Consider the following 14,381-nt stretch of genomic DNA (forward strand, 5'->3'; position numbering starts at 1 on the left):
TTCTATATGGAATTTACTTTGATATATGGTCTGAATTCAGAAGATAATTATTTCCTGAAGTAGTTAAATATTTTGTTCTCCAAAAATAATTTTTTTTTGTTGGTTAAAAAAACTCTTTATCTCAGTCTTGTCCTTCTTCCTTCCCTTCCTTTCTTTCCTCCCTCCCTCCCTCCCTCCCTCCCTCCCTCCCTCCCTCTTCTTCCTTTCTTTTTTCTTTTCTTCTAGTGCTACCTCATGCTGTATCTGATCACTGAGACTCCCCTCCCCCCACACTGATTCCACATGCCATTCCTGATATGATTTAGTATTCTTTATTATGAAAATTCTAAATTGCCTACCCTTTAAAAGACAACACATTGTCCAAATAACCCATTTTTCCAGTTAAATTTAGGTATCATTTTCCCAGAGTTAAAATACGTCCTTCGGCTTTTGATGAGCATTGCGTCAGGCGGATAAATTAGCTTTTCAATAACTTTTTGAGAGGTTAATATTACAAATTAACCTTTCAGTAGTTAGGCTTTTCCACTCAAGACTCCATCATTTCTCTCCAATTATCCTGATTTTTTTAAAAAAAAAAAAACCCTGTAAAACTTTCCATAAAGTGCTTACACGTTTTTCTCCCTCCCTCCTTCCTTCCCTCCTTCCTTTCCTCCCTCCCCCCCTCCCTCCCTCCCTCACTTCCTCCCTCCCTCCCTCCTTCCCTCCCTTCCTCCCTCACTCCCTTCTTCCCCCTTCCATCTTTTCTCCCTCCTCCTCCATTTCTTCCTTTTCCCTTTCTCTAAACAGTGCTCACCTTGACCTTCCTTCCCTCCCCATCCTCCCTCCTTCCCTTTGTTTCATGACACTGAGGATGGAATCTCAGGGCTTCACCCATGTTAGGTGAGTCGCACATCATGGGTTACATCCAAGAGCCTGTCTACACATTTCCCCCCAAGTTTGTTTCTGTGTACACTACGCACTTTGTAGTTGCCATGAAAGGAACTCTAGCCTGCTTTCATCTGTGACTGGCATCGACGAACCTTATTGACTTTTGTACGGTTTGCATTGGGTTACTTTGCTGAAATTTCTTCTTCGTTCTAATAGCTTTATGATCGATTCCTTTGTATTTCCTGGGCACATTAACATACCGTCTGCCAGCCGTCTCTGTGCATCTCCCGTTCTCATTTCTTCCTCTGGTGTTGCACTCTGAGCTTTTCCAGTCAGGCACGTGGTAGGGAGGATGCTGACATCCCTGTCTCGGTTTTTGATCTCTTTCAGATGTTTCACCTAAAGTACAGTGTAAGGGGCTGATGACTGGAAGGCAGCATTCTTCTGCCTTGTTCTGAATGCTTATTTTAATCAGAATTACATGTCTAATTTTATTAAATGCCTCTTTAGCATTTATCTAGGAGCCCTTAACTTTTTCTCCCTTAATGGAATACTTTGTATTAAGAGATTCCTTATTTGTCCTTTGTCAGTTAATCCCTAAAGTGGTTTTAAAAAATTAGTGTTGAGTCAACTTATCAGTGCCATCGTCGAGGAAGTGGCTTGGCTATATGAAGTCCCAACACTGAGTCATGGTAGCTGTGGCCCCGTTCTTTAGTTCCTCTCTGCTCTAATTCAGCCTCTGTAAGGGAAGATATTAACAGTGTCTATCCCTTGTGGTTATTGTGAATATCCAGTCTATGAGGGCAGAGGTCTTAGAACTGTCTAGACAATCACTGTCTGAATACAAAGACCCTACTAGCTGAACTGACTGTTTGCCTGCCTGCTACCGAGAATGCAGGATGTAAAGATTTCAATTCACATGGTTCCTGCTCTTATGTCTGTGTCTTCAAATGTCCATGTGGAAGCATGGACATATGCTGTTATGCTAAGTACTGGCAGACAGAGGTGAAGGTGGCATGGTCTTAGCACACTGCTAAGTGTGTAGTGAGAAAATGTAGATCTACAAGACTGAGTGACACTTTGGCTGGGAAGCTGGAGTACAGGGAGAGAGAGACTTCAAAGCACCAAACCATGTAGAGACCCCTGTAGACATTAGTTTCCTTTCCTTATTGATGATCAGGGAGAAACCACTGAATGCTGGAGGCAGTGGTGATGGGGGTGACTCAGTCCTAGCTCTGTCTTGAAAGGATACCTCTAAATGGAAAGAGATTGGTAAGGGCAGAGTACATGACTGAGAGTCGGGAGTCCAAGGAAGAGCTTGGTATAGAAGTGAGAGAGAGACAGAGACACTAGCCACAGGGCTGTGAAGAGAAAGGTGTCACTTCCAATCTTATTTAGACTTTGTGGTGGGGACACTATCCCATGCCCTAAGTGAAGGAGCAGCAGGCAAGGAAAGAATGGGTGCTTTATCCCAAAGGAGTCAAGCCCGGAGCCCAGAGATGGCAACTGACTTGCACTGTGCAGTTGTACCCTGTCAACAATGAATGAGAAGTCCTCTGGGCTAGGCAGAGACAAAAGACTCCATCATTGAGTCTAGAAAGGAAGCAGAGCCATCAGCTGAGAGGAAGAGCGTACGGGGTATGAGAGGAAGCCACAGCGTGGCTGCTGTTAGTGAGGTTCAACTCCATCAGCAGTGTCAATAGCACAGGAGTACCAAGTAGAAGCACTACCTCTCCAAGCCTTCCTACCCTGACTCACTATCCATCTGAAGCTCTCTTTGAGCCAGATTTACAGCTGGCAAGCACAGAGTACAGCCTGAGCTGTGGCAGCTGAATGGTGTGAGGAGCTCAAAGAGGTCACTTAGCAAGAAGATGGGTTGCATAGCCCTGGCACATCTGGTCTGTGACCTTGCTGTCCCTGCTCTCAGGTAGACATGTAGAGACAGTAAGGCAGAACTGTTGAGCATAGAGAAGAATCAGGAGGCAGGCTGTGCTTCCAATTGGTCTGGCTGTGGAGGAGGGGAGAGAGCCGGGCTGCGGAAGGAGTGGAGTGGGGTTGTTTTTATGAAAGGTAGAGTCTGGAACACATTTGACATGAAAAACCCCAGTGGGGAGGGAACAACAGGGGCATGTACAAGAAGTGTCCTTAAAGGGCCAGAAAGTGTGTAACTGCAGTGATCCCATTTAGATGGAGGAGAAAGGATGACAGTGTGAGGCAGATGCACTGGTGGCTTATATTTTTCTAGCTGGGGTTGGGGTGGAGGTGGGGCCATTAGCTGAGAATAGTGAAGCTATAGGCAACAGAAGAGGTTTGAGATGGCCCCCTGGCTTGGTCGAAAGGTCTATAATGCAGTCTGGTTGTGGTTGTGTCTGACCTTAAGCTATGAGCATTAGTTTTCATCCTATTGAGCTGTCCTGAAGCTTCGATATAACTGAACACAATGTATCACCCGGCGACAGGCTGGGTACCAGTCCCAGGGCAGCCCATGGGAATCCCTTGGTAAAGTGATGGTTCTTTGACCTGGTACTTCCTCCTCTTGGAAACTTCATGAAGGTCCTAATGGCCACACTGACCTTTTTTCCTTTCTCTCTTCCAGGCCAGAACTGCACATTCCATCTCCAGGGTCCCAATGGCACAGTGGAGAGCCCAGGGTTCCCTTACGGCTACCCCAACTATGCCAACTGCACGTGGACCATCACTGCGGAGGACCAGCACAGGATCCAGCTCGTGTTCCAGTCCTTTGCCCTAGAAGAGGACTTTGATGTCCTATCAGTGTTTGATGGCCCACCCCAGGCGGAGAACCTTCGAACAAGGTACCATTCTCCCTCTCCTCCCTGTGGCAAGCAACTGGGCTTGAGCCAAGCTTGGTGAACAGAGGGGTTCTGCTTTATTATTTAAGTTTACAGCAGCCTATATTAATTACATATATTAATGCACTTTGATCATAAGTGCTCTGTTGTCCCTCTCCTACTCCCATTGACCCCTTTATACCTTCCAGTCAGTCTTCTACTTTCATTTCTCACATGTCTCTCTTTATATATGTATGAACCAAAGACTTAAGTCAGGGTTACTTATCAGAGCATGAGCGTGATAGAAGTAGCATTGGACACCTTACCAGTGCCTGCACCACCAAAGAAAATGCATCTTTCTCACCTCCAGCAATTATTAACTGCCTGAAATCCTCAGGAAGGGGCGGGGCCTTGTGAGCTCCTCCCCTCCCCAAATGTTAATGGATCCCGTCTTATGTGGGGCATTGACTTCCTTTCTATGGGGTCCTCCCTCAACATCTCTGCTTGCTTGCTGCTGTTTTTATAACAAGGTTTTGCTATTGCAGCCCAGTACCTCAAACTTGTAAACCTCTTGCCTCAGTCCCCTGAGTGCTGGGGTTACAGGTAAGCCTCCCTCACCATGCCTACCTTCCCAGTTTTCTTTAAGGCTCCCAATTCCTTCATCCTGCGTTGTTAGAATATGATTGGCATGGCTGTGTCAGACACTTGGGGAAACTAGGTAGAAAACGAAGAAGTTATAGATAATTCTGTCTTTTAATGAAAACTGCTTTTGCAAGCATAAGTATATCTTTGTCTGCCTGCCTGCCTGCCTGCCTGCCTGCCTGCCTGCCTGCCTGTTGGGTATACCCTCAACACACAGAGAAAATGCTTGTATTTTCATCTGGCCCCAAGTCATGTGGAGCTGACAACTGTGAGTGATGGGAGATACTTCCACAGAGCATGGGTCTGGAACCATGGAGACATCCTGAAATAGTCCTTGCATTTGGATACCTTGATTGTGGGACTAGAATTGAGACACTGAGATGGCTCTCATCCTCTCTAACTCTATCATTCCCAATGGAAGTTCAAACCAGAGAGAGGCTGAGATGGCCACTAAGAGCTATGCCGCTGCATTGACTCCCAGGACAAGGAGGTCACAGAGGAGAAGATGGTTGGAGAGCATCTCCCTCTGTAGGAATGACAGACTTGTGGGCAGAGAGCCCCACCACAACAGCTTTCTGTGTTTCATTGACCTGGAGATCTACTCTGCACCATCACAAGTAATATTTGGCTCTGCCTTCTCACTTAAACTTCCAAGTTTCTCAGAGACCTAACGAGTTACTGGTTCACCAGCCAAGTTCTGGGGTGTTTGGAGTGATCATGTTTGTCTCAGGCTTACCCTCTAGGCTGTCTCAAGGGTGTTTCTGCATACCTTATGTGCAAGGTGATTCCCCTAGCCAGAGAGTACAGCAGAGGTAGGGTAGTGTCTTCCAGGCATGACAGGGCTTATCTGTTGTTATTACACACAGTGTGGCATACAAGTGGTATTTAATGAAACCTTGTTAAAGGAACTAAAGTCCTCTTTCATTCATACATTCAGCAAATATTCTGTGAATATCTGTTTTGTACTAGTGCTGTCCTGAGTGTTGGGGGAAGCATACCAGCCAGTAGATGAAAGCCACTGTCACCATGGAATTCACATGCTAATGTGGAGACAGGCATGGGCTATCTCAGTGGACACTGTACAGGCAAAGCAGCACAAGGGTAGCTTGTGGGAGTGGATTTTGTAGGGAGGTCAGGGAGGGCCACTGAAAGGGACATATGACAGCTGTCTTTTGTGGATGTCTAGGGAAAGTTTCCAGGCCACAGGCAGCCCACCCTGAGGAGGCTCATCTGGCTACCTGGCTCTGGGTGTTCGTTGGTAGGTTACCCCCACCAATGGTGGGCTTCCCACCTTGTCACATTTGTGATGTTCATTTCAGAAGAAGCCAGAGTCTGGCAGCATCCATTAGGAGGGAGAATTGGAAGGATGCCTCTGCCCTGAGCTCCCTTGGCTGCCTGGGAGCTCAGACACTCGGGCAAGCCAGGAGGAATGAACCCAGAGGACACGGGAGTGTGCCATCCTGGGACAGGATGGTTGGTGCTTCTGGAGATGGGGACTCTCTGGTTCTTCTGAGTCTTCACATTAAAGCCAACTGGTATCCTCAGGTTTTCTCATTCACGATTCAGTTGTCATCTTTGTGTGTGTCGAGGAAATCAGCTACCATCCCAGAAGGGCCTAGGACTGTGTGATCTGTCCTCATGGCGCCCTCCTGCCTCTCTTTTTTTGTGGGCTCCCATGATCTTTCCATCCCCTCAGACTCACAGACATTTTCCTGTTTTATTGGTCTTTTAAAACCCCCAGTGCTGGGGCTATCAATTTTATTCTTTCTCCATTATCTAACATATTGATTTCTGCTTTTATCTTTCTCCATTCTTTTCTCCCACTTACCTTAGGCTGACGTTGCCCTTTGCGGGTTTCATGAATTGAATTAGTCCCATTATTTCTTGTTTGATAATAAAAGCATTAAGAGGCATTTTTCCCCTAAGTGCAACTTTGACCATATCCTGTAAATTTTGACGGGTAGTTGTTATTTCAGAAAGAGTTTCTAATTGCAGTTTTGTTCTTGCTTTGACTCTGGAGGCTTCTCCTCAGAATTTCAAGTATTATCTGTGTATTCTCTTAAAACTTATGATCTAGTTTTATTGCATTATGATTGGATTATGCCTTTCGACTTTAGGAGATTGTTGATTTTCCTTCTTCCTTTTAAGACCATATTTTATAAATGTTCTGTGTGTATTGGAAAAAATCAAATATTTTGCATTGAAGGATGAAAATTTATGTTATTAATCCTCTGGGGTTTTTCTAATTTCTTATTTATTGTTTAATTGATATTCATCAAGATAAGCAATGGACCAGTCTCAGGCTTACAGAGTTGTCATTACCACTATGTATTAGTTTTAAAACACTTTCTCTGTTTTGATACAGTATCTGCAGCCTAGACATAATTTTTTTACATTGTCATGTGTGCGGTATGGCATGTGTGGTAAACACACACGTGTATGTGAGTACTCCTGCATGCAGAGATGTCAGAAGAAGATATCAGGCTCTATTGTTCTCTGCCTGACTCATTGGAGCCTGAGTGGGTGTCTCACTGAACCTGGAACTTGATGGCAGGTAGCCAACAAGCCCCAGAGAGCTTCTTGTCTCCACTTCCCGATAGCACTGAGGTCACAGGCTTGTGCTGGGGATTCAAATGCAGGCCCTCATGCTTGCAAAGCAATGGTTCCTGCCCAGTGAACCATCTCTCTAGCTCAATCCTTTTTAAAATGAATTATATTCATTATTTCTAAGTGTGTGTTTCTACGTATGTGTGTGTTCATGCATGTATGCATGTATGCTTGCATTCATGTGCTGTGAGTTCAAGTGCCCATCGAGGCCAGGAGAGGGCATTTGATTTCCTGAGTTGGAGTTACAAGCAGATGTGAGTTGCCTAACATGAGTGCTGAAAACTGAACTCGGTCTTCTGTGAGGTCAATATGGTCTTAGCCACTGAACCATTTCCCCAGCTCCTGGTAAATATTTTTAAACATAAAAAATCACTGTGATTTTTTATTTTCCTGATATAAAAATTACCTTCCTTATCCAATGATTTCTTTTGCCTTTAATTTTACTTAGATATTAGTATTTTCATCCTACCCACCCCCACCCCCACCTTTTTTTTTCCGGATTGTATTTATCCAGGTGGCCTTTGCCAGCTTCTCTATGTTAATATATCAATGACATTGTTAATGGATGGCTCTTATTCCTACAACATCACCGGGTTTTTGAGAGTTCCTAACAGGACTGCACTCTTCAGCAGCAGAGCTTCGCCCGCTCCCCTTCCAGGCTGTAACTAGTGTGCTTACTCATCCCCGGTGTTTGATGCTTTTTATTTTTAAGCTTTCCTGATGTCACTTCTTTTCTCCTGTCTTCAAATGCAAGATTTCTTCACTTCCCCCCACAATTTTCACCCTGCTCGTGGTTGAAGTGACTTCCTTAAAGCTTATTTTAAGCTGCATCTCTCTGTCAACATCCTGCTAACCTTTCTCTTAATGGAGCCTGACTGGCTGGGCAGGCGTCTTCTGGAGGAAGTCTTGAGTGCCATAGAACTTTTTGTCTTAGTTTCCAAAGTTGCCGTATCTCTTTCACACCTCAGGTCACAGGTTGTGTGGAGCTCCACCTTAGCCTTGATGCTCCATCTTGAACGGGAGAAGTAGCAGGTTTCTACTCTCTTGATGCCATTGTGAATAGAATTGATTTTCCTGATTTCATTTTTGCTAATCCGTAGAAATGCAGTTGGCCTCTCTGTATTGATTTGTACTCTATAACCTTACTGAATTCTCCTCTGCTCAACACAGCCCTGTGTGCATCTCTGAGTGAGAGCAACTTGACTAGCACCTTCCTACTTAGGATAGCCCTCCTTTCTGTCAGAAAGTACTGCTCGAAGGCTCCGGTCCAATGCTGTGCAACGAGGGAAGTGTCACATGTTGTCTGTGTGATAGAGGGAAAGTATGTCGTTTCCCACCTTGAAGTATGTTAGCAATACTTGTATTACAGATAGCCTTCAGACAAAGGTCTTTAAGTAGAGGATTTTAGAGTAATCTACTATATGAGAGATACATGGGAAGGCGTATGCTCAGGAGACCGTCAGGCCAGGTGGTAGCCAGGATCAGAACAGTGGAGAGAGGAGATGGGGTGAATATTTATCTTATGAGAAATAGTTGTCCCAAGGGTCACTAGCATCTTTCTGGGGACTTGGGGGGAATAGAAGAGCCGTGGAGGATGATTCGGTGATGTTTAGCTCAGACACAGAAAACGGTTCCTGTGAGCCTGTAGCAAAATCCAGTCCACAGGAAAATATGTAGTGCATACATGCATGTTCCATACACATACATAGTCTATATCATGAATATGCATATAGTGGATAGTATGTGATACACCATGAACATGCATTTGGTGTTTGCAGTATGTAGCACACATACATCTAATATGTGAATGATGTGATGTGTGAAGCATGTTACAGGGCAATGTGTCCCAGCCCCTGGCCAGGACATGGCTGGCCAGCATGATTTTGCACTGATGTTGATCTTCATCCAGTAAACAGGTGAGTAGTCTCCTGCAGTATTATTCTGTGAGACATCACAGTAAGATGTGTGTGTGTACATACATAAACACATATACATACATACTTATAAGATATATGTGTTTCAGTGCCAGGGATTGATTGCTATGCAAGCATTCTGCCCCACTCTCTAATTCTCATTTCCAGCCTCTAATCTCTATTTTTATTAACACTATGATGTCATGCAAGTCTGACTTTGCCGAGCCTTATCTGTGAAGTGGAGGTGACTGTCTCATCTCTCAGGGCTGATATGTGAGCTTTCGGCCGCAGGTCCCCACATGCTCCGGAAATGTTGTCTGCATCCTTCCTGCCCTCAAGTGCTTCAGTCTAAGAGCTCAGGAATTTCTGAAAGGCTTTGGCTCGATCCTGACACTTCATCTATGCCTTCCCATCAGACCTTTCAGTCAGGGAACCGAAGGCACTGTAGGAAGACACTGAGAGAGGACGGTCCTCAGGGAGAGGCTGATCATCACGCATGCAGTGTAGGTGTATGACGTGTGCTCTGCGATGCAGCAAGTTTATGCGTGCAACATACATGTAGAACACATAGCGTGTATACGCATGCCATGAGTACACATGGGATAGAGCATTAGGCTTGCGCAACATATCGCATACCTGTCTAATGTGTCCGTGAGGGATGTGTGTATGAGATGTGTGTGCAAGGGATCATGTGTGTGTGCTGTATGTGCATAGAATGGATCCGTGTATTCTGGATGCCATCATGCTCCTCCTTCCCTTCCTCTCCCACCCTGATGGTGGACTGGAGCCAAGAGGCCTGCAGCAGCCTCCTCTCCACCTGCATTACTCGCAGGTCTCTGTATTTATTGCCTACACCCTAGCAGGCAGGCACTTGGCAGGGTCTGCTCTCACTGCATTCCTAATACTCCCCTCTCTTCTCCCCTCCTCATCCCGCCAGCGCCCGACCATATGATGCTTGCTCAGTAGTCAACTTCCAACTCTTTAAACCTGCCTTTCTGCAGCTTCTCACTCCTGGGATGGGTTATAAGCTTCTATTTAACCCCCAATTGGAACCTAAGTGCTTTGGGCAGAGGCAAGCCTCTCACCAGATTTTGCTGTGTCAGAGCCACACAGAGAACTGTGCTCTTACAGTGCATGTGGATGGCATGCAGGAGCTCCAGCTCCTAGCCAGTTGTGAGGTCCTGGCAGGCTGCTTCCACACCGCCCTCAGTATCCCCATCTATAAAATGGACCTATCATAATGTATCTATCTTAGTTCCTCTGTGGTTGGCTAATGATGATTGTATAATATCATATATATATATATATATATATATATATATATATATATATATACTGTCTTGAAATGTACGAGGTACGGGTAAAAGTTATGCTTACATAGAACCTTAGAAAATGCAAGCATAGACTTCCAACTTGTAAGAAGGAGCAGTGGCAATTGATGGAATGCAATCTAGACGTTCACAGGACCCCTGAGAATGCTTGGAATTTTTTTTGTGTGTGTGAATGTGGCGGTACTGGGGATTGAACCTAGGACCCCCAGCATACTAGGCAAGCACTCTACAACTACGCTACAGTCCTAGCCATCCTAGACATCGTTGATTGCATGTCTCAGGATGCCAATGGCCTCTGGCAGGTTGAGGCCAAGGATGCTACTACAAATCTCAGGATGTACAGGATGCCTGTGCACAGCAAATAACTCTCTGCAACCAAATGCAGCAGCGCTGAAGCTAAGACACCCCTGGGACACTTGACTGGAACATTCAAGGACTCCGGCTTCAGACTTGCTCTTGCTCAATCTTCTTTCTCTGTCAGTGACCTTGGGCAAACAAGACAACCCATCCGAGCCTCAGTTTCCCCCTCTGAGAAACAGAGCTTTCTCAGGGACACCGCATCGGCAGCCACAGCTGGCACCACTGACAGAGAGGTGCCAGTAGGCACCGTGCGACGTGCACAGCTTGCAGTGTCTGAAGACGCCATTCATCTCCCCCAGCCTGCCTCTCTCCAGCGGGAGTTCAGAGCATCTCCTTGCAAGATCTCACATCTCATCTAGTGCTATTCGCGAGCAGCTACGTCCTGGGGTACCAGAAGGCAGCGTCTGGCTGCTTGAAATTAAATTTACAATAGAAACTGATCAGTTTCTTCACATAATGGATCAGGGTGGGAGAACGGGGTAGAGAACAGTTCTGGAGGCTGAGGAGCCTGTAGGAGTTTGGAAATTAGCAAGAAAGGAACAAAGTGCCTTCCAGATAATGCAGTGTCAGCCCTGCCTGGATGAATTACTGAAACAATCCCCACGTCTCTGCTTTTGTACAATTAGATGGCCTTTCAGAGCTGGCAAACATCCCATTGAACTGCTGTTTAATGTGGAATGAAGTTTGCTAATGGAGCACCAGCCAACGTAATCTATGGAGGCTCTGCTAATAAACTGCGTCTCTGTAAGTCGGAGGGTTTATAGGGCGCTGGTGATGACTGCCCCAGTTAAGCACAGCTAAACATCCCTTAATTTAGACATTTGGGCTCCCGTTATGGGAAGTGCTACGACTCGTTCTCTCAGTTACTGGCAATAGACGTTCTGTCATCAGCCTAAGGTGGAATGGAGTCGCAGTCATTTGGAGCTGGTTGCAGATCTCACTCAACTGGCGTTAGACACCTGTTTGGAAGTTGTAATGATCCACAAATTTGCCCAGATTTACTATCTCCTTATGAATATGAATTGCAGCAGATGCCCCCATAGGACCTTCCCATTGGGTTCCATACTGTGCTTTGCACACCAACAAGGCTGTCCTTGGCAAGTCCTCTCTCTGGAGTCCTTTGGGGATGCGCCTTTGTGGACAGGAGGCGGTTGAGAGGACCCCTGGGGATGAGGGAGAAATCTTCTGGTAGGATGAGACAGAGAGGACACAGGAAAGGACAAGAAGTTACATGACACAGCAAACCCATTGTGTGCCAGTCACTGTGCTAGACACATTTGTTGATTCGTTCATTGTCGTAGTTTGACGTTTATTGGATGCCTACCAGGAGTGCCAGGTGTTGGAGATATAACAGTTAATGAGACAGCTTCTTCCTTCAAGGAACTTCCAGAATCTTGAGGGAGTCAAGTGAGGAATTGGGCAGACAGTCAACAATGCTGAGAGCAGAGCTAGGAAGTCGTCGTCATCTGGGGTGGGATCGGGAGCTCTGTGGGCTTATCTCAGGGCCCGAGATGCTCTCCTTTTAGCCTCTCCTTCTCGTGGTTACTTCTCATCCCCACATCTCCACTCAGTTGTCATGTCCTTGGCCAAGGGATCTGCAGTTGTTACTTGTCCTGTTGGAGTGACAGAATGCCTGACGTAGACAACCTAAAGGGGGACAACGTTTATTTTGGATTAGGGCTTCAGAGGTATCAGTCTGTGGGGGGAGTGTGGTAGAGTGGAGTAGACCACATAGAGGCTAGAAAGTAGTAAAATGGGAATTCGGGAAGAAGCTAGGGAAGAATCTATGTTAGAGAACACACGCCCAGTGACCTCCTTCCTAGGACTCACCTCCCAGTAATGCCAGCACACTATGAATCTATTAATTGGTTCATCTATTCATCAGGTCTAACCTCTCAAGGTCCAGTCACATCCCCCAAGTATGTTGGCTTATAGCCACACCCTTGGTCCATGAGACTAGTAGGGACATTGGATCCCTCAAGATCCAGTGGTTTTCCCGAAGCTCGTAAGCTTACAGTGAGACTCTGAGTGCATGAGACTATGGGAAGCATTCCACTGCTAAACCATAATAGATTCCTTTTGGTACACACTGCCTCCTGACCTGGAGGAGATATTTAGGTGACCACAGTCTACCTTTCTAGGTTTTATATGCATGTGGTGTTTATCCACTACATAGTTCTGCAAGTAACTCCAGAACTCTTTCTTTTCCCTCCACTGTAGCTCCAGGGCCTACTGCAGAGCCTGACATATAATAGGTGCTCAACAGATATCTACCCAGTGAATGAATGAATGAATGAATGAATGAATGAATACATGAATACATGAATACATGAATGAATAGATGGATGGATGGATGGATAGATAGATGGACGGATGGATGGATGGGTGGGTGGGTGGGTGGATGGATGGATGGATGGATGGATGGATGGATGGGTGGGTGGGTGGATAGGTGGATGGGTGGATGGGTGGATGGATGGATGGATGGGTGGATGGATGGATGGATGGATGGATGGGTGGGTGGGTGGATGGGTGGATGGGTGGATGGATGGATGGGTGGATGGATGGATAGATGGATACTTCCTAGAGGAAGAGATTTCAAAGGGAGGAATTCGGGGAAGGTGAGCCATGATGATATGTTCAGGCAAAGCAGAGAGGCAAGATGCAGGAAGGCTAATTCATTTGTGGCTGGAGTGTTGAGGGACCAGATCACCAGAGGCGTTGTATGCTTTACAGGAAGCTTATCACATGTCCTCAGAGAAGCAGGGGCATACAGGAAGGGTTTAAATTGGTGCTGTTTCTTGCCACCTATTCATCAACAACACACAGTAAGGGGGTTAAGAGTCCCAAGACTCTACACTGCCAAGAAGTCAGAGGATAGATAAGTGGTGAACTGTGGTTCTCCAGAGTCCCAAACCCGTCTTTTCCTACCAGAGATGTTGGCAATTCCACTGGATCCTTAGCACACATTTCAAGTCTTTAAAAAAAGAAACCCCACCTCACTTCTTAAAGCAATAAGTACCCATCGCATCAGAAAAGTCAAGCAGAAGGAGAAAACAGGGCCCCACTCCCTCCATTCCCAGCCCTTGTCCCAGCCTGTTCCCTTGAGGTAGCCACTGCTAACAGTTTGGTGGGTATCCAATTTCTTCTTAAGTAAAGATTCATTAACTGCCCATGAGGCTTATTGGGACATCCATCAGCCCTTTAAAAATTGTTCTGATGAATTAAGTGTAAACTAATTAGAAACATAGATTCAATTACCCTCGAAACACACAAGGGTTTAATAATTAATAGGAAGAGGGCTTGAGGCCAAAGACATTATGGATTTTCTCAAACCCCCAATATTGGTAAAGTAGATATATCTGATTCACCTAAATGCTCAAAAGTGTGTACCCTGAGGCAAATGTGTTTCTGGGAGCTGTATCTTTCCTTAGGAGGGTTACCTGTAACAAATGAAGAGTCATTGCAGGAGCCAAGAAACCACACTCTGTGGGGTCTGGCCGGTCAGAGCTTTGGGAGACAGGGTGGTGGTTTGTAGTTTGTAGTCACTATAGTCAATTTCCTTGGTGACTTTAAACAGGAAGCGTTTGGAGAGAGGTAGATGTCTGTTGAGGTCCCTGTGAGCCCAGTTGTGAACCCAGAGCATTTAGAGAACAAGGCCCGGTCAAGAAGACAATTGGGAGGGAAGGTATCTCTGTGTATCCCTTGACCTGATTGTCCATTTGGATGGACTAGAAGAGACTCAGATATGGGATTGGAGCAAATATTTCCCTCTAGTGCGAAAGGCTTTATGACTTCTCTCTCTATTAATCTTCCCAGAAGTGAGAATTATTACCTCAGCTACACTGAGGCTCTGTAGCTATGGCACCCATCTT

At 45.8% G+C, this 14,381-nt stretch overlaps 1 protein-coding gene across 1 annotated transcript in view; it reads left to right on the top strand.

Moving 5' to 3' along the window:
* Csmd2 (CUB and Sushi multiple domains 2) overlaps nucleotides 1–14,381 on the top strand; it is a 583,606-nt gene that overhangs the window by 71,231 nt on the left and 497,994 nt on the right. The window contains exon 2 of the mRNA XM_028759696.1: nucleotides 3,464–3,680. Within this exon, the coding sequence (XP_028615529.1) occupies nucleotides 3,464–3,680 (217 nt within the window). The remainder of the gene's footprint in view (nucleotides 1–3,463; nucleotides 3,681–14,381) is intronic.

Source organism: Grammomys surdaster, unplaced genomic scaffold (assembly GCF_004785775.1).
Source record: "Grammomys surdaster isolate TR1022 unplaced genomic scaffold, NIH_TR_1.0 126313, whole genome shotgun sequence".
In the NCBI taxonomy this organism is placed as follows: Eukaryota; Metazoa; Chordata; class Mammalia; order Rodentia; family Muridae; genus Grammomys; species Grammomys surdaster.